Source organism: Cibotium barometz, chromosome 30 (genome assembly GCF_041138505.1).
Source record: "Cibotium barometz isolate CiBa-2024 chromosome 30, ASM4113850v1, whole genome shotgun sequence".
Lineage (NCBI taxonomy): Eukaryota > Viridiplantae > Streptophyta > Polypodiopsida > Cyatheales > Cibotiaceae > Cibotium > Cibotium barometz.
Window position 1 is genome coordinate 8,133,943 of NC_141075.1, and position 21,553 is coordinate 8,155,495.

Genomic DNA, 21,553 nt, shown 5'->3' on the forward strand with positions numbered 1-21,553 from the left:
GAGGGCCCGGTGTTTCAGGGCCTTTGAGGGGAGACTGGAGCCACCAACAGAGACTGGGGGATTTGGCAGGAGTTGATCCACACCCTTCGAGGACAGTATGACCGCATCCGGGGCGACTCGGATGAGGCGATCTTGCGGCGCCAGGCCTTTCACACCACTTGGCGCAGCGGCCCCTTCTATACTCTTCACGCAGGGTCCCCCCACTGGCACTACAGGCCACCTGTTTGGCTTTTTCCCCCTCCTATTGTATGATATAGCCCCTCAGTTCTTTGTACTGATACTTGTACTTTTTAGCACCTAGGGAGAGTCTCCCTAGCTGCCTTGCTTTGATCTTTGCTCTGTTTTTCTTATGAGCAGGAGAGAGCCTTTTGTAGCCCTTCGGGCGTTTTTATATAACTAATGAAAGGATCTTTTCTCGGGAAAAAAAAAAAGCTGCATTACCTGAGGTGAATCTGCTAAGTCACCCTCCTCCATCCACTTCGCATCCATCAGTGAATAGTTCTTGAACTTCACAAGATAGCGACGGGAAACTTTACCCTGTACCTTTCTCTCCTTGTGTGCCAGTATCTACTCGGGAATAAGAACCTCATCAAGTTCCTCCACTTCCGTCTGAGCCTCATCTGATACATCCACATGCACCCAAAACTTGCTTACACTCCACCCAAGTGGTAAGCACAAGTCCCCAATGAAGCATAGCAGATCACCACTGCTAAACATAGGAAAGAAGCTGCCTTCTGAACCCATGAAGCCTCCGTGAAGATACCACTGGTGACAAAATGTCGAAAGCCATAGCCTTTAACCCATCTTTTGCACCATAACACTTCAACTGCTTCTTGTTCCTAGCTGACTACTTCCTGTCCTTGGTGTCTTTTCTCCTAAGCTTCATCTTTAGCTTTTGCTCTTCACCTCATATAGGCAAAGACACACGATCCTGCACTTCCTTTTCACTTTCCTCATGTAGAAGCTTTTGATGCAACAACCACGGGCTCGCCTCCTTGAGAAAGTCGACGATATCCCGGCAATGGAACCATGAAACCGGCCTTCAGAAATCTGACGGGCGATGCGACAAACACTTGCCACAAAACACTTCATCACCCCCAGATACCCATCACGTCAAAGCTGCTGTACATCTTCACGCCCGGGCTTGTCTCATAGGCCATGCCATCGTTGTCCGCTGGTGCCCCATCTCCGCCACCACCTGAGGCCATCACTCCGCCTGCACCACCACCAAAAGCCATCGCTCTGCCTGGCTACTTTCACACAAGCAGTCGCCACCAACATGTGGCATGCTACATATTGTAGAAAGTCGCCCAATGCTCCCTGTAGCCCAGCCTGTCCGTGCTTCTTGTCATGCTGACCTTTACGCCACCAGCTCAGCCCACGTATGCGTGTTGTGCCTCGATGCGATTCCTGCAGCCGAGCCCATGTACAATGCTTCTTGCTACAATCCTTGGGAGTCGCCAGTGCTCTCTGGCGACCAGCCACTAATGGAGAGAAGCGCCTCGATGCGATTCCTGCAGCCGAGCCCATGTACAATGCTTCTTGCTCCAATCCTTGGGAGTCGCCAGTGCTCTCTGGCGACCAGCCACTAATGGAGAGAAGCGCCATACGCCACATGCCACAGACCACGACCAAAAACCAAGAGAAGCGCCACGCGCCACCATACTTCGGAACCCGCCACCCTAGGCTTTAAAAGGAGGCGCCTCAACCTGCCTTTCTCCAAAAACTAAAAGCAAAAGCAAAAACGCATGCCTTCAAATATAATAATATTTTAAGTCATCAAAGGTTATAAAACCTTATAAACTCAAAATCCCTTTTTGTCCCTTTCACACTTGGGCTAGCCATACATGGGTTCCCTTCTCAATTTCAAACCAATGCCATTCACACTGTCCATCCCATGCCCGTGCCCACCTGCTTTCTGTCCAGAGAAAAACACAAGGTCGTAAACAACCATGCTTTTATAAGTGAAAAAAAAACCACATGTGCTTTCCACTAAAAATAATAGGAGATCCTCTTTTGAAAGAGTTATAAGGTATTAATGACACCCTCCCCTTGCACGTTTTTTCCAAAAATTTCTTTTTTCAGCCCTTGCCATGCTTTCAATAATAAAAACTACATGTGGCACCAGCTTTCTGTCCGCCTTCTGCAACCATCCTCCTCCCTCTTGTTTTTCTGCCACCCTACTATAGTCCTTTCCACCTGCTTACCCGCTGCAACTAGCAGCTTACAACCCTGTTGTTGCTCGCCCTGGACTTAGTGTTAGCCTCTATGCGCTTCTGTGACACTACTGCCCGCCTTATAAATATTGTGCGCGCACAGCCATGACTGGCCTCCCATGTATGTACAAGAGAACACAAACAGTCCAGCAAAACATGATGACTACCAAGCAGCATTGACCAAAAGAGAAAAGGGATTTGGGTTTTCTGCATTTTAGGGTTTCTGGGGTTCTTAGGACAGCATACACCCACTCGCACATACGCGTCTCTGTAAGCCCAGCGGGGCGTGCCGTGACAAACTCAACCACTTGTCCAAGAGATAAAGATATAGAGAGAGAGGGGGGGGAGAGAGGGGAATAGAGATCTTGCACAATACACCGCACTGAGCGGGGAACAGGCCCGCCCCCATTGAGGAATTTATTTAGGAATAATCCACAGGGACGCTGGCCAGGATCAATACAATCAATGAATACAAAACAAACAAATATGCCAATGTAGGATATCCAAGTCAATGTCGATGTCAAGGCACAAGATCTCTGATGCCGAGCACACCATGGGGGTGACCCAGGTCCCACAAGTCTCTCTCTCACCGGGCTAGTACCAGATCCAATATCCAAACCCCAATCGAATGAATCCAAGTCCAAGTTCCAAGTCCAATCTCTTAAGTTTAAAATCCAAGTCCAAGTCCAAACTCCAAGTTCCAAGTCCAAGTCCAAACTCCAAGTCCAAACTCCAAGTTCCAAGTCCAAGTCCAAGTCCAAGCTCCAAGTTCCAAGTCCAAGTCCAAGCTCCAAGTCTAAATCCAAATCCCGATGCTTTCATCAATCTGTCCATGTGTCCAGGCCTATGTTCCATCATGTGAAAAAGAGCTCGGAGGACCAAATAGTTACAATCTCTCTCTCTCACTGATTGATCGTGCGATTGAGCTTGGGTGGTCCAGACGCCCACGACCACGGAGGAGGGCATCCCAGCATAGACGGAGGTTGCAGCGGCAGATTCGGATTATTCTTGCGAGGCATGCGAGACACCCAGTCAGGGTGCTGACCACAGAGGATATTGAGGAGATCCGCCAGTGTCCGATGCGGCACATATTATGAGATGGAGGTACCTCCATAGTGTACCTTCCAGTTCCAGTTTCATTTTCTAGGTGCCAGTAGTATCATCTTTATTTTTCATTTTCTGGGTTTTTTTATCCAGACATTGTATCAGATCCACCATGATGTAACTTTTGGTCTCATAGGTCATTATGGCCTTTTGAAGACGTTAATATAACATTTCATTTCATTTCATTTCATTTCTCTCTCTCTCTCTCTCTCTCTCTCTCTCTCTCTCTCTCTCTCTCTCTCTCTCTCTCTCTCTCTCTCTCTCTCTCTATCCCAGCATAGACGGAGGTTGCAGCGGCAGATTCGGATTATTCTTGCGAGGCATGCGGGACACCCAGTCAGGGTGCTGACCACAGAGGATATTGAGGAGATCCGCCAGTGTCCGATGCGGCACATATTATGAGATGGAGGTACCTCCATAGTGTACCTTCCAGTTCCAGTTTCATTTTCTAGGTGCCAGTACTATCATCTTTATTTTTCATTTTCTAGGTTTTTTTATCCAGACATTGTATTAGATCCACCATGATGTAACTTTTGGTCTCATAGGTCATTATGGCCTTTTGAAGACGTTAATATAACATTTCATTTCATTTCATTTCTCTCTCTCTCTCTCTCTCTCTCTCTCTCTCTCTCTCTCTCTCTCACACACACACAATCCATCAAGTTCCTTCATGCAACCCCAACAAAAAGCACTTACTAGATTTGCAAATCAAACATGAACACAGTGACCGAGAGATACCTCGACAAGACAATTGTTGACAGCACATGTAAGACATGCAAACCTTGTAGGGTTTCCCACTTCCATGATCAGGTTAGCTCTGATACCCCAACTGCGAAACTCTTTCCATAAGATTACTTGCTGATACACAAGCTAAACACACAAGGTTAGAACACATAGAAGGGTGCAGGCAAACTCACCTACCAGCCATAAATTCCATCCGAAATATCCCCCGATTCCACTCCAACAGGCCAAGCCAATCAGCCTTGGCGTCCCATACCACCAGAGCCTGTTGTAAGGGACCCTCGGCAAGACCGGCCGCCTGTGAACCGCAATGTCCATGGCAGGAGTAAGACTACTCTAGTCCAGGCACAAACCAACTGTCAAGTATGACAATATATCAACACAATAACCATAAGTCACCTATATAGTGACTACTGCCACTACAAATAACCATCGAGTCATAAATAGCCTCAATAATAATGAATCCTAGCCAACCTGTAACCTACCTATAGCCTTCCCCCTAATCTCAGGGCTCCCCAACCCTGCCCAAATTAGGAAGTGTTAGGTACATGAAATACTTCCCCTCCTAAGACCTTTCCTCTCTAGGAAACAAAGTCAAGGAATCTCCGCTCTAAAATAGCAACTATCTCCCAAGTCAAGTCTTCCACTGCCCTATCTTTCCACTTGATCTTATACTCAAGGATCAATTTATTCCTAAGCTTAAGAACACAATAACCCATAAGTCACTTATATATTGAGACTACTGCTGCTATAAATAACCGTCTAGTCATAAATAACCACTAACCATGGATTATCAATAATAATGAACCCTAGCCACCTATAACCTGCCAGCAGCCTTACCCCTAATCTCAGGGCTCCCCAACCCTACCCAGATTAGAACCTAATCCCCCGAGGATTAGTGTCAAGTACATAACAGAAGAGAGGTGGGAGGGGGAGGGGGAGGGGGAGGGGAGGTGTGCACTCACGCTATGAGGGATTGCTTAGCAATCCATCTACTTCTTTATTATACTTGTTTTCCTTTAGATTTTTTGCGGACAGCTAGGATAATGTTATTAGGTTGAGGATCCAATTGTTGATTCAGCTTTGGAGATGTCTAGCAATATGTGCCACCACTTCTTTCTACCTCTAACGAAGGTTTTGAGAGTAAGGCACCAAGAAAACATTGTTGAAGCTTCATCATGGATTTTTTCTAGGCTTAGTTTACAACAATGCCATCATCCTCGATGTGAACCTTGACACAGCGTAGCTTTTCACAAAATAGATCGATCCATGAAAAGTTTTGGTCTACTCCACCACCACCTTGACATTCAATTCAAACTAGTTCCTCCTGCCAATCTTGTTGTAGCAGTCAGTCTCTCAAGCATGAAGCACGACTCCTAGTATGTGTATGCGTATACCATCTTCACTAGCTTTCCTGACCCCTAAAAGACTCCATGCAAATACCCTGAGCTAGTATGGAAGATCACAACCATGTTCATACTACCAAGGCTAAACCCTAAGATCCCTGTCCTAGAAAGACACATGTAAGGCATCTAGACTCCATCTACATGCCCTTTCATGGGGGTGATGAGTGAGCAATGTGATATACATAAATTTAGATGAAGACTAGAGTCTCTACAACAAGAAAATGTAGTGTCTTCCCCTCCCTCTCTGACTTTTAAAAAGGTAAGCTAGCATTTGATAGAATGTGCAGCGGAAGAAGGAAAAGTGGAAACACAGGAGAGAGAGTGAGAGAGAGATGGAGAGGAAACACAGGTGAGAACTTGCTCTCAATATCATCACCAAAAGGAATACATGTCCCGAGCAAGAGGGGAGAACCTCGTATGTGAGGAGCTGCAGCAAACAAAGCTAAGCAAGCAGTGAGTAATGAGGGAGGCATGCCAGCTATATATATGCCCATATGAAGGCAACCGACTGGTGATAAAGAACCTCCACGACTAGGCAAATACCCAAGACCATAAAATGGGGAATAAATATGGGTAAAATATATGTGAGGAGTGACCAGCCCCTCTAACTAACATGGTCAGCCCTAGAGACTAAAATAGGACACCAAACAGGAAGCCAGTAAGAAGGGGATGATGTCTAACACCCCCTCTCAGCACCGGATGCTGAGTGAACTCCAAGAATCCAGAGACATCGTCCTCGATCAAAGATGAAAGACTACAGAAACAAGTACTAAGAAAGCTCCACAAGCAACTCCTCAGCAACTCAGCTACAAAGGCAATAGAACAAGCTGCCAGGTACACCACTCCTCTGGAAGAAAACAACCAAGTAGGCTGCGACGTGCTGCTCCAAATAATGGTTCCAAACCCAAGTGTAAGAACACTCCCCCAAGTCGAATGTCGTGTATGGTATGAAAAACCTCATAACCAACTAAAGATCAGATCCTGTATATAATCAATCCTGGGAGAAGCAAACTTCTCCTCACTCGAAACCTCAAAAAAAATAGTCTCAATCTGCTCCAACTCTGTACCAAGAGTAGCCAAATGCTGTAAAAAAACATCCTTTGAAAAGGTCAGCATCACAAGATGTAAAGACTCTGTAGAAAAGATGGGGTACATCTGCTCAAACTCCGTACCATGAGTTGCCCAATGCTGTACATAAGTACACGCCACTGAAGTGGGCATCGCAAGATGAAACGCTTCCCCGCTGAAAAATGATATCGTTGGACTGGTACAAGCCCAACCTGATTCTGATCCAAATCCAAAAAACTCTGGAAGTACCACTGTGCCCCAGGCATGGTTAGCAAACACAGATCCAAAGCATCCCACCGGGTCCAAAAAAGCATCCTCCAAAACAACAAGCCTGCAGAACTGGCAGGGGGAGAGGCATCCTTAGAAGCATCACAAAGAGATGCAGAGATAGACTCCTCACAATGAGGAAGAGAAGCATGAATATAAATTGCAATGGTAACAAAGTCCTCAAAAGCATCACTGAGAGCAGAAGACTGTTCCATAAGTAGAATCAGATCCCAAGAATCAGCAACAAATACATGATCCATGTGAAAAAGACACCTCAAGGGAAAACACCCTCCTTGTTCTGCAAACACTGCAAAGAACACAAGCTCGGACAAAATAAACTCTGCTTAGCATCTATAAAAAGATCACTACTCTCCTCCAAAATCTATAAACTCCTGTCATAGAAGAAAGTCTCCACAAAAACAAAATAGCTCCCAAAACTAATCCTTAAGTGAAGTAGCTGGAGATAGGCCCCCTCTGAGTGTAGAAAACTCCTGTGGAAAGCAAAACGCAGCCAAAACACTGCTATCCAGCAAAAAATAGCACTCCACCACCAACAGAAGGCAAGGAATATGAAGAAACCGGGAAACCGTGTAGGCCAGGAACAAAACACAGGTATAGATGCTCCAAAATCAGCAAAATGCTGACTGAAATCAGAAATTCAGAATCCTCCTCAAGTACCAAACTGCCTCCAAAGCCACAATCCAAACAAGAAACCCCCTCTGCAAGTGATATGTGCCCACTAGAGAAGAAAACGCAGCCAAAGAAGGGCTACAAACTTGAAAATTCAGGCCAACCAATGTCCACACCTCCTATGAGGAAAACCGCTGAAGAGAAGGTACCTTCGGGTCAACAACAGTTGAAGCCCAAGTGAAGGTAGAGCTACAAGCAAGATCGGTTCAGAAAAACGCAGCAACCATGGCTACAAATCTGAAAATGCAGAGGTAAAAAAAGGGGTTGTAGAACGGGCAGAGTATGGAAACGTTGAAGCCTAAGATCAAGAATTGCTGCAAAGAACAAGTACAATCAGGGGGGCGATGGCACATGATAGCCAAAAAAAAAAAAGGAAAGGCGCTGGCCTAGGGCCTAGTAGAAGGCCCTTTGAAGAGGCCCAAAGAGCTCCAAGAACAAGGCGTGGGAAGGCAAGCCCAAACAGGCCAAAAACGCAGCCTGTTGGGACACAGTGTTGCTGCCCAGTCCCTGAAAAACAGCCGCCTGAGAACCCTGGTAGATGCCGCGTGAACAGCAAGTCTGCTGCCCTGGAAAAACACCCCTGTCAGTTCACCTAGAGGCTGCCAATTGACGCTCTGATGAAGAGGGACTACAGCCCACTGAATTGGGGATGAGTCAGCCCTTGTTTGACCTGAAACGCAAGCTTCATCGCGTGAAAAATGCAGATCTGTCCACAGGCAGAAAAACGCAAAAATCAAGCGGTAGAGGAGGGAGCATCCAATGCTGAAGATCACCGGCGCTCTGATACCATGATAGAATGTGCAGCGGAAGAAGGGAAAGTGGAAACACAGGAGAGAGAGTGAGAGAGAGAGATGGAGAGGAAACACAAGTGAGAACCTGCTCACTATCATCACCAAAAGGAATACATGTCCCGAGCAAGAGGGGAGAACCTCGTATGTGAGGGACTGCAGCAAACAAAGCTAAGCAAGCAGTGAGTAATGAGGGAGGCATGCCAGCTATATATATGCCCATATGAAGGCAGCCGACAGGTGATAAAGAACCTCCACGACTGGGAATATACCCAAGACCATAAAATGGGGAATAAATATGGGTAAAACATATGTGAGGGGTTCTGACTAACATGGTCAGCCCTACGGGCTAAAATAGGACACCAAACAAGAAGCCAGCAACAAGAAGGGGATGATGTCTAACAGCATTTATTTGCAGCAGGTCCACACACTCACATTGCAGTGCATCACCTTCAAACAACATTTGATCCCATGTGCACTATGAAGAGTCACATACAGTATAGTGTCATGGTCACTCATGCACCTCTAGCTGCCTCAATCTACTTATGGGTCCATGGGACTGTGTTTAAAGCTTTGCAGAACTCAACAAAGCAGAAATATAATCCCTGCCCACATTTTTGGCTTCCTCAAACAAAAATTTGCAGATTTTGGAGCTAAAAGATAACTAAAAAATCTTTAATTTTGCATTTTTCAAACTTGAAGATATAAATTTTGCAGGTAAAAGTCTGTGGCCTCTTGCCCGAGTGCTCAAGACCCACCCTACCCAAAGGTCATGAGTTCAACCCTGACACCTGCAGTGCTCACCCTGACATGCAGGTGCTCACCCGTGTCTCCACTCAGAAAGAGATGTCACGGTAAAAGTGAGAATGTTGCAGGTCCATTCATTTCTAAGTTGCCAGGCCCTTCCTCCCATGTTCAGCATCTGGTTATGCTTCTAAGAATTGCTTCCTAATGCTCTGAATAAATATGTATGGTCTAGACTCTTAAGGCCGGGAGTTCAGATACAAGTCTCATGTGAATTGTAGTGCTATGGCTTTCTGTAAGGGGGGGCACGTTTATGTTGGTTTTAGGTACCTCACGGACAAGCTGCAACAAAGTACACAATTATACAATATTTGATCCTTGCTGGCTTTTAAAATGCATGTCTCTCTTATTTTTATGGATATGCATGTGGATGCCAGGCTAGGTAGTGTTAGAGGGGGATACAGACAATCATGACTATAACATCTGGACATTTATAGTCTGGGGAGGCTGGTTTTCCAGAGAATAGCAACTGGCAAAGCCAGAAACCCTTTTCCGAAAAAAACCTAGGACCATTCCTGGACATCATGGACAATGGCAACCAGGGAATCTCATTCAAAGGTTGCTGGTGACAGGCATGGAGAGAACCGTTCGCCAAGTCAGATTCCCGATGGAATGCTCCTGACTGGCAGAGCCTGTACTCTACCATGCATCCGGTCAGACGTCTGTGACGATGCATGAACCAAAGCACAATTAACAGGAAGCCAAATCAGAAAACAACATTTTGTATCACATTGAGGCACCTGGTATGTATGGAAATTTTGGAGGCATGAAAGGCCTCAAAGCTCCACTCTGTATCTTCCAATCTACAGGGTTCACACTCGCAGCTTCAATCTTCACCAAAATCTCCCCCTTTTTGGGTACTGGGATCGGCAACTCTACATGCTGTAGACGTCAATTAAAATATATTATGGTCAAGGCTCTAGAGAAGAAATAAAGTGACCCCAAAAAAAAAAGTTGAGAACCAAAGCACATGGGTGCTTAGCTGTGCCCCTCTCATTGGAGAGCAAATGAAGAGCCATGGAATACTACTCCAAGTATAAACATCGCAATATTGCTCATAGCTTCAGGCTTTGAAATATAGCATTCAAACCTCCAGATTATACGTATTAGAATCTTCACATAAATCTGTCCATTTGCAAACAAGGTGTAATTGCAACAAAAGCGTAACTCACGCTAGAAAAAAATTGTGATTGTCAACCTGGATCACTTTAGACAACAGAAAAAACATGCACATGTAGACTTTAGGGTTTAGATTATTGCAGAGAACACCCTCACTCAATTCCATGGACCTGCCTCTGCCCCCCCTTTGATGGCTGCAGATGATTATGGCCTGCAAAACTGCAGTTTAAAGGTTTTGTGGTCTGCACTGATTGAATGCTTGTGAAACCAGCTGTTTTTAAGAGTAATGGCCCTTCGTTTGCTTTTTTACTGCTTTCCTACCAAACTGCAGGACGGGAACGTTTCCCATTGCACACCCTTCCTACTGCAATCCCATGCTGGCCCACACTGCCGGCCAAGCATGCCCTGCATTACTCCTGCCCCTTTACATTCCCTGCATGACCAACTGGAACTCAAAAATGCAAGGCTTTTGTGACAGATTCAACTCTCAATTCTAGTCTCTATGGCTTGGCATCCCCTCAAGAAGCTGCCTACCAGCAACTGCTCACGGGAAAATCTAACTCTGGGCCCTTCGTAGTCCATCGCATGCCAAATTGCACCCTGCTCTAAGAAGAGGGATCTTGAGCGTGACATCAGCAACGGCCTTCATTATCAAATGAGCATGCCCTTGGATGTGAGGCCAGGGATCAGCCCCTCATATTCCAAGAAGGTGATCATGGCATCAGCAATGACCAAATGGACATGTGCTCCCCTTGGTGTGAGGGCAAGGCCTGTTTGCAGCCGGCCCTGACCGAGGCAATGCGCATCTTCCTCTTCCCAACTATACCATCATATTGCAAAAGACATCCATCATGTATTAAACTAGAAGGATACAGAAAAGCGTGATGGTTAATAAAGTACCCCAAGCTCTTATACCTTGAAGTGTGTGCGCACACAGGTGCTCCCTTCCCTTTTCCCACCCCCTGTAAACCTAGGAACAACCTTGTTTGTTCCTGCCAATGAAAGGCAATCTGAAGAATATATGAATAACTTTTTTTTATCTGGAAATTTCTGCTGAGCCGGAGTAAAGGAAGCTTGAATTGTCGATTAAACCTGGCCATAATTCTCTGCAATCTAAGTGGAAGGATCATAGCTCAATTCTTAGAAGGAACATAACTGAGTCCAAGTGAAGTAAACCCGCATAGTTATTCTCTTGGAATCTGATAAATTGTTCACTTCAAAGTATAACCTGCTGGTTTGTGAAATTGAAGACAAGCCCAAGAAAAGAAAATGCCCATTTAATTGTTGCAAAGGGACTAAGATTGTTGCTGAGAGAGTTGCTAACCTTGAGAGCAGCAGGGCCTTCACCGTAGGAAGAGTACTGCACGGCATGCATCAGCTTATCGGCCATGGCTATGGAGGTCTGTGTGAAGCTGGTGTATAATTGTGGAGATCCAATATGAAGCGGCTCGGTGATGCTACACCAATTACATATGCTTGAAGGGTCTTGTGCATGGCCTGTTGATTAAATCAAAATTAAAACATAACATAGATTACTATCCCATTAACACGTCAACAATGGGGCCACGACCTCTAAAGTCATTAGAGGCCAAAGAGAGTGAGAAAAGCATGTCAAGGGGAAAGTGGATTTTACTTATAATACAAACTTGATTTGCTTCAAGGGAAAGTGGATCTTACTTATATATATAATATAAGATCCACTTTCCCTTAAATCATACCTAGCATATCAAGTTTGGGGGGACCTAGCATATCAAGTTTGGGGGGGACATGCTTTTCTCACTCTCTTTGGCCTCTAATGACTTTAGAGGTCGTGGTCCCATTGTTGACTTGTTGAGCCTCCTTTTCTTCTGTTTCACAAAGCTGTCACATGGCAAGAATTTGGAGGTTCGGGAAGGCAAGAAGGAGGTTTGAGGAGGTTCGGGTAGAATTTGAATTTGGAGGTCTCAAAAGACGTGTGAAGCACGGGTCTGCCCACTAGTAGTAAAAGTGGAGCTTATACTAGTAGCCTAGAAAATTCATTCTCAATCCCTTCTACTAACAAATAGTTTGCCACCAAATATTCAAGATTTTTTTTTTCACATCTCACAATTTTCCCTTAGCTAAATTTTTTTAATATTGCTAAGGCACACCAAAAATAGGTCATTCTTATATGTTTTCTTTTTGGGAAATATCAAACTTGTCCCTTTTCCAATAATGCATACATACCAAATGGAAATTTGAGCATCCCTTTGGCAAGTCCATCACAATAGTGGCTAATAAAACAAAAGAAAAGGTAGATCATACTTGTATTATTTGCATGTAGACTTTATTTAAATGCCCTATTTTGCACTCATGTGATATCAGACACATTCTTAAGTGATGCCTTTGAGAAAATCCTTATGTAAAAGTATCTAAATAACTACTCCTAATATATGTGGTTTACATTTTTGGGCTAGTCAAACTGTAAATCAATCATTGTCATCTTCTTATCACAATAGGTATCATCACTTGCTTAGTGATTACTTTATTCAGTCTCCTTCAATTATATGAAAAATCACATCATGAATTGTCATATTTCGAACACATGGCATGCCATTCAAACTTGCCAGTCTCACATTTAAAGTAGGTTGGTTGTGTTGCTTCTCAAAAATCTTTTTATCTTTTGTTTTTTATGTCACTTTGTTATTTTCTAAATCCTAGATCTGTATACTTTCTCATTAATTTAGGAAAATACATCATCAATTCTTGTTATCACCTTCAGTCACCATTCACTACTTATCTTTGCCATGATATTCTTTGTGCCACTTTTCTCCGGTCCAACTTTTAGCCCCACTTTTTAACTACAACTTAGACTTTTTGATTTTGCATTATATTTTGTGCAGAACCATACAGGTTGTGACAAGAATCTTCACCATCAACAAAATATATAACCCTCATACGTTTTGTTGTACTTGTTTTGACTAAGTCTTGTTTATGCGTATTCTACTAGAATTAGAAAACTATTTCTAAAATTGCATGAGTTATTTCTTAAGGTTACAATATTCTCCATAATAATTTTTGACATTCACAAATTTGGATTTGCATAACATTAATGACTAGGCATTAATGACTAGGCATTAGGTTATTACATGTGTCACCATCCATTATTACATTTGCACAATCACATTTATAGGCCTTTTCACATTATGCAAGAATGTGTGTAGGCTTTCACCTTATGGATTAATCTATTCAATACAATCAATAGTTTTGTAAAGCCTATACATTTCAACAAAAACTAGTAGAAGTTGTTTTTTAAAAAAGAAACTATAATAATAACCCACTCACACTTTGTGCATTGACTTGTTGTAATATTTATATGATTCGTTTTTTGATGACCACCACTCTTATTACTTCAGCAAAGCACTTGTCACATCAATACAACTAAAAATGGCATGGCATATGTCTTACAAAATACTATATTAAGATAATTGATGTCACAATAAACATCTCAAAAAAATTAAAATAAGGAGGAATCTACTTTTTTCCTAAGCTTTCAAAAGGAAGAGGAAGGGGCGAATGAAATTTCCCATGTTTAATTCTTTAGGAGGGCTTTTTTTAAGCTAATGAGGAGTTACTTTTCCCTTTTGAAAGGGGTTGCAATACACATGCACCTAACCTTAACTCCTATGAAAATCGACTCCCGTTCTTTTAACTTCCCCTCTGGTGGTACACCCAATATGATAGTGATTCATCCAAGTCTAGCAAAGAATTAAGCATGTTAACCACATTCGTTAACATGGTTGTCAAACACAATGAGAACCCCCTCTAGGTGGAAGAAAATCTTCCATTGTTCCACATTGATCATGTGTTGAAATAGAGTGAAGACAATGCCCACTTCTTGGCCAATGGATTTCCAATTGGCTATCCCATCAAGAAGGATTAGAGCCAGATGCCTCAGTAATGGAAAGGTGGGATCAAGAAACGCAACCAGAAGGGCGTGCACTTGCAAGAGAAATAACTCATGAAAAGAACCAAGAGCAAGAAGCGCAATCAGAAGGGTGTGCACTTTGCAAGAGAAATAACTCATGAGAAGAACCAAGAGCAAGAAATGTAATCGCAAGGGCAAGACAAAGCAATAAAAGAGTTATTGTTGCGAGCGATGAGAAAAGTGCTCGGCGGAGAAAGAGCAAAGTAGCACAATCCTCATAGTAGCAAGAGAGAGCGAGAGTGAGGCAAAATGAGAGGCAAGCACAAAAAGAGCCCACAAGAGCAAGTGAGAGCACATGAAACAAAGTGAGAAAAAATGAGAAGAAGAAGCATGGATGCATGGCAACGCAGGTTCAAGAAACACATAGGTCCAGGTAGTATGTAAGCCAAGGTAACACTATGCCCATAAAAGAAGCATGGCCATGTGGGCATGCAAGACTAGGCAACATGTAGACCACAACTCTCACCAGGCCCCCCAAAACCCCACTTGCACTCCCCCCGCCCCAAAATCCGACTTTCCTCCCCTCCTTCACTCTCCTCTCCTTGTAGATCTAGTGTGTGCCGACAAAGAGCCCGCATCTCTATCGATAATGTTTGCCTCTACACTGTTTTTCCTATCGGCCCTTCTGCCTATGACACCTCCTCACTTCTATCTTTGACTTACTTACTCTTAAAAATGCAAAGTACTTTCCTTGCTGTAGTTTCCCCACTTTTGATGTCATTTGCCTTTTATAGCAGTGCTTTGCTAGATATCCTAGCTTGCCATAGTAATAACATTCCATGTTATTTCCACTATGATTTCTTTTCTATCCACCTCAATCTCTTTGGCTCCCCCATGACTCTACAATGGCCTCTTCTAGCTATTTATATATTAGATTCTTGTTGTTATTGTTTCCCAAGCTCCTTTTGCAAAACAAACACACACACACATGAGTATATAAGCACATAAGAGAGATCACACTAGAGAGATGGATGGCTGAACTTTGTTCTATTCTCTTCTCTTCTTTACAACCATAACATAAAGATAAGAGTATATACTATAAGGGAAAGCACTCTCCTACTAAAACATACAAGTTCAATCCATAGTGTGAACCTATTCAACCTTAAAGGATAATATTCTCCTCATTAAGGCCTATAAGCAACAATTCATCAACGTATCAAATGATAATCTTTACTCCTCTTTACATAAAGGTTACATAGAGGGTACTCTAAGTTGGACTATTGCAAATATCATATGGTTCACTTGTATCTTGGAGACTAAGCCTACTGGTGTAAGCAATCTTTATATATGTACTTTAACTACAGCAGCATGATACCATCAGCACACTGCATAAATTGTATACCTAAATAATAATGCAATGAGCCCAAATCTGTCAACCCAAATGATGCATGTAATTCAGCCTTAAAGGCTGAAATATTATCCTCATTAGGGCTTATAAGAAATATCTCATCAATCTATCAAAGGATAATCTCTACTCCTCTTTACATAAAGGGTACTCTAAGTTTGACTATTTCAAAAACTATTTGCAACCAAGTATACATTTATCTTCTCATACCATGCTTTGGGATAAACTTTTCTTAACCTGCATACTTTAAACTCATGTGCCTTCTTAACCAAGTATACATTTATCTTCTCATACCATGCTTTGGGATAAACTTTTCTTAACCTGCATACTTTAAACTCATGTCCCTTCTCAACAAAACCACAAGGGTAAGATATATAAACCTTTTAAAAGATTATCACCCCAAATTTTAAAATTCACCTCATTATGCCCTTACGCCTCATGATGTCGGGGATTGCTAAAATAGAATTGTGATTCTATTTTGGATCGCTCTCTCTCTTTCACACACACACACACACACACACACACACACACACACACAAATCTCCCTCTCGAGCTCTCACACAGGTTTACATGTGCTGGTGCTACAGACAGGTCTCCCTCTGCAGCGCAACCTTAAAAGGCTGAAATATTCTCCTCATTAGGGCTTATAAGCAACAATTCATCAACGTATCAAATGATAATCTTTACTCCTCTTTACATAAAGGTTACATAGAGGAGGTTACATAGAGGGTACTTTAAGTTGGATTATTGCAAAAATCATATGGTTCACTTGTATCTTGGAGACTAAGCCTACTGGTGTGTAAGCAATCTTTATATATGTACTTTAACTACAACAGCATGATACCATCATCACACTGCATAAATTGTATACCTAAATAATAATGCAATGAGCCCAAATCTGTCAACCCAAATGATGCATGTAATTCAGCCTTAAAGGCTGAAATATTATCCTTATAGGACTTATAAGAAATATCTCATCAATCTAGCAAAGGATAATCTCTACTCCTCTTTACATAAAGGGTACTCTAAGTTTGACTATTTCAAAAACTATTTGCAACCAAGTATACATTTATCTTCTCATGCCATGCTTTGGGATAAACTTTTCTTAACCTGCATACTTTAAACTCATGTCCCTTCTTAACAAAACCACAAGGGTAAGATATATAAACCTTTTAAAAGATTATCACCCCAAATTTTAAAATTCACCTCATTATGCCCTTACGCCTCATGATGTCGGGGATTGCTAAAATAGAATTGTGATTCTATTTTGGATCGCTCTCTCTCTTTCACACACACACACACACACACACACACACACACAAATCTCCCTCTCGAGCTCTCACACAGGTTTACATGTGCTGGTGCTACAAACAGGTCTCCCTCTGTAGCGCTTACATAGGTCCTTGGATGGTACTATCTACTATTGGTTAAAATATATATATATCTCTCTCTCTCTCTCTCTATATATATATATATATATATATATATATATATATATATATATATATATATAGATAGATAGATAGATAGATAGATAGATAGATATATATATATATATATATATATATATATATATATATATATATATATATATATATCCACACACCGCTCTCCCTCTCGAGCTATCACACAGGTTCAAGTACTACTTTATATAATATTTGGCTATGCTCTCTCTCTCTCTCTCTCTCTCTCTCTCTCTCTCTCTCTCTCTCTCTCTCTCTCTCCGTATATAGAGGTGCAAGTGCACTCTACTATCTCTTCATATTTGTACTACATAGCAAGTTGCTACCTCATCTCTCTCCCTCTCTCTCGCATGTTAATTTTGTATATAATTTTTCTTTATAAGAAGATCCTACTGGTCTTGATTTCACGTATAATCAAATACTGATTGTTTTGCAAGATGTATCCTCCAATTCAACCACAATAGAGTATGAAGACATTAGTAATCGCTCAGCCCCACAATGTGATAGTGTAGTTGAGCTAAGTGAAGAAGAATCCTTCTTTGTACAACCATTACCTTGTTTTGTAAAGAAATTGTGATGCTTGGCTTTGTTAATGGTGCGATATTTCAACAAAGATATAAGAAACCTTTGACTTGAGCATGAAGGCTAACATTTTGGCTAGGATGTTGCAGCATCCGAAAATTAAAGAGGTTGTGGATGTAACCAAACTCCCAAATCATATTGTATCAATGCTGATTGTGGAGAACTTGAAGAGGTCTCTGGCTCATGTAAAAGGAGCGCACAGTGCTAAATAAGTTGGCAGCAAAGAGATTTACATTACACATGATTGCCAATAGTAGTAACACATTACCAATCAGTGACAGAAAAGTTATAAAAGCTCTTTGTATTTATCTAAGGAAGTTTAAGAAACACCGTGTCAACACAAAAGATCCAAATTTCAAATGGGCTATTGGTGGTCAGAGGCCAAGAAATGTTAGCTTGAGTCTTGAGGTTATTGAGTGTGTTGTAGATTTTTGGATAATCAATACACAGGTTTCTCCATCAAAGAAACACATTTGCAGAAAGAGGATTGGCTAAAAGCAATATGAAGAAAATCCTACTCATTTTATGGAGGTCACAGAGGTATATCCTACCAATTTCTTGGAGTAAATAGTACTATGAAGTAAATAAATATAACTAATTAGGATAGAAACTTGAACTCTTGTGGCTTCACATGTAGTACAGAATAATGTAGTATAAAAACTTGAACTCTTGTGGCTTCACATGTAGCACTTATACATAATAATGTGCACTTAAATAATATTAATTAGTAACATTTAATTACTCAATAGTCTCATCCATTAAGTACTATTTAATTTTTAAATATCAGTAAAACAGTGCCATCTAATACTAAATAGTAACATCCTATTCTAAATTGTACCATCCACTAAACACTTTTATGTATAAAGTAGTACAATCCAATACTAAATAGTACCCTCCAATAGTAGTTAAATAGTAATAAATAGTTCCATCAATAGTAAATAATTATAATTACACTACAACTTAAAAGGTTCTTCACATGCCATTTAGTACTAAAACTTATCCATTAAGTACTATCAAGTGCTAAGTATAGTAGTACTAATAGAGTCATTCAATACTAATTAGTAACATCCTACACTAAATGGAACCATATACTAAACACTTTTATCTATAGTGTAGTACTATTTAGTACTATAGTACTTAATCTTGTCTTGTTACATAGTACTAAATAGTGCTACATTATACTATGTAACTAGTACTAAATAGTGTTGCATAGTACTAGATAGTATTGATGCTTTGAGATAGTAGTACATAATGCTATTTTGTTTTGAATTGTATTATGGTAATTTGGATAATACAGATAGTACTAATAGTACTCACGGTACTATTAGTATTAATACTATGCCAAGGTTGCACATAAGAATGTACTGGGTTACACATACAAGAATGTACAAGACCTTTAGCCAAGGTTGCACATAAGAATGTACTGGGTTACACATACAAGAATGTATTTGTAAAAAAATAAAAAATGAACCAACAGCATGTGAAGCAACTTCTTAAACGTGTGGGTGATTATGGGAAGATCGCATGTTCAAGGCTAGGGATGGGCTTGGGACAATTTCGTCTACCCGTATGGGGCGCTGCATGGTACCTTAAAACCCTTTGCATTAATTTAATCTATAAAGGGCCACCAAATTCTATTAACCTTGAGATACCAGTCTAATATTTCAAAAAGTATAAGGTGCAAGAAATCGTTTTGCTTTGGATCTTATCCTCCATGCAGGTGTGGGAGTTTTATAAGTCTTAAATAATGCGGACCTTTAGCCAAGGTTGCACATAAGAATGTACTGGGTTGCACATAAGAATGTACTGGGTTACACATACAAGAATGTATTTGTAAAAAAATACCCAACAGCATGTGAAGCAACTTCTTAAACGTGTGGGTGATTATGGGGAGATCGCATGTTCAAGGCTAGGGATGGGCTTGGGACAATTTCATCTACCCGTAGGGGTGCTGCATGGTACCTTAAAACCCTTTGCATTAATTTAATCTATAAAGGGCCACCAAATTCTATTAACCTTGAGATACCAGTCTAATATTTCAAAAAGTATAAGGTGCAAGAAATCGTTTTGCTTTGGATCTTATCCTCCATGCAGGTGTGGGAGTTTTATAAGTCTTAAATAATGCGGAGCTAGTCGGGTGGGGAATTTTTTTCAAAATGCAATATAAAAAAGGGGCCACCAAATGCTATTAATTTTGAGAGACCAATTTGATATTTCATAAAGTAGAAGGTGCAAGAAATCATTTTACTTTGGACCCTATCCTTTGTGTAGGTGTCGGGGGGGTTATACAAGTCTCAGGTAATACAAAGCTAGACAGGGTGTGGATCTTAGAAGGGAATCCTAATAATACTTTTTAAGCGATGAGAGAGGAAAGTATTGATCGGAGCATTGTTGTTGATGTTATCAGGCACCATCTCTTCAGCACCTTTATCGAATGTCTCTTCAACACCCTTGTTCCCGGCATCATTTTGTTGTTCCTCTTTGTATGCAACACCCTCTTTCACACAAGAATCAGTAGCACCCTTTTTGTTGACTTTAGCACCGTTGACTTCAGCACTCTTGTTCACTTCTTCACTTAACATCTCAAGTATTTGTGTCCCCCTGCATTATATCAATGTCCAAGGGCAATGTTGTCTCTTGATGCTCAGCAGGAGCATTAGTATTGCAGGTCTCTTGTATCGTCTCGTTGTCCAAGTGCTAAGTAATTTCATGATCTTCAGCAATAGTAGCTTCAATATTGTAGGTCTCATGTTCCTGCTCAAGCAAAGCACCTTCTATAATATTATTGATAATTAGTTGTTCCCTTTCTTCATTACCATCTGCATCACAAGAGTCAGTCTCTTCCTTGCTTTCCATATCCATATGTGGCTCAATTATTGTATCTTTTGTAGAGTCCAGTTCACAAGCCACTATGCATTCTCATACAGAATATGTGTCATGCAACATCATAGATAAAAATACACCACCATGGCATGCGAAATGTAGGCATGTGGAAGAAAATACCTTTCTTGGATCATATGTCCTCTTTTTCTTCATTCTTCTTGTCCTTGTTATTCTCGTTCTTACTCTTGTACAACGATCAGACAACATTTCTCTTCTTTACAGATGTCCATCTCTTCATTTTTGTAAAGCGGTCTGCTTTCCAGACCACGCCTTCTTTTTCTTTTTGATTTAATTTTTACTGTGCCAAAAAGCAAGGACAAGTCTTACTACAACTGTACAGCACTATTTAAATGTGTTTTAAATATAAATGGAAAAATGAAATCATCTATCACCTTCATTAGGTACAATGTCCGGTGGAACACCCATAATTTTGGCATACTTGTGCGGAGTTGAAAGCTTCATTGCCTTGTCTTTGCTTTTTGTAGGGGGGACAACATTCTTCATTGTGATTTTTTGTTACTTTTTTACAGTCTGCATCAAATTATCCTCATCATACACACTATCATCTTCATCCAACTCCTCAATGCGCTTCTCGTTTGCTTTTGCATCATTTAACCCATCTTGTTTATCTTCAAAACACTTCTTGCTTGGGTCTCCACACGATGCTTGTGTCAAGGCATGTAATTGTTTCTTGAATTCTAACACACCAATTGAACACGATGGATTCATAAAATTGTCATTGTTGCATGAAGCACGTTTGCCCAAAATAGTATGTAGTAGCTGCTTCTCTTTACATGGTGAACCAGAAGGTGCCTTTGCAACTTATACCATTAAATTATTTCAACATTTAAAATTAGATGGCTCATAGGAATGCCTATAGTACAATCATAATCAGATGCTCATAGAAGTACATAGTCTGATAAAAAAGTGCCATTTACTAATCATATAGTACTATTTAAAACATAGATAGTGTGAGATCCCACTGCCCCCTCTGCGCATCGGGATTCCTGGATGGTAACAACGGAAGTAGCTTCCTCTTGTGCGGGGCAAGGTTTCTCACACTCGTCGGGGCCTCGCCCTCGAATGTCCGGGTACGAGACTAGGCTGGTGGTCATTTCGAAAACTGAAACC

General features: G+C 41.4%; 1 protein-coding gene across 2 annotated transcripts in view; it reads right to left on the reverse strand.

Moving 5' to 3' along the window:
- Positions 1-11,858, reverse strand: part of LOC147621117 (chloroplast envelope quinone oxidoreductase homolog) — a 54,536-nt gene extending 42,678 nt beyond the window's left edge. The window contains exons 1-3 of one of the 2 annotated variants that reach the window (XM_086823847.1): positions 11,528-11,733; positions 10,068-10,209; positions 9,825-9,966 (exon numbers count right to left, since the gene is read on the reverse strand). In XM_086823847.1, the coding sequence (XP_086679973.1) occupies positions 9,825-9,966; positions 10,068-10,103 (178 nt within the window). In that variant the 5' untranslated portion in view covers positions 10,104-10,209; positions 11,528-11,733. Of the gene's footprint in view, positions 1-9,824; positions 9,967-10,067; positions 10,210-11,527 lie in introns of both variants that reach the window. The other variant, XM_086823846.1, reaches the window with a different exon arrangement.
- Between the last annotated feature and the right edge of the window lie 9,695 nt (positions 11,859-21,553).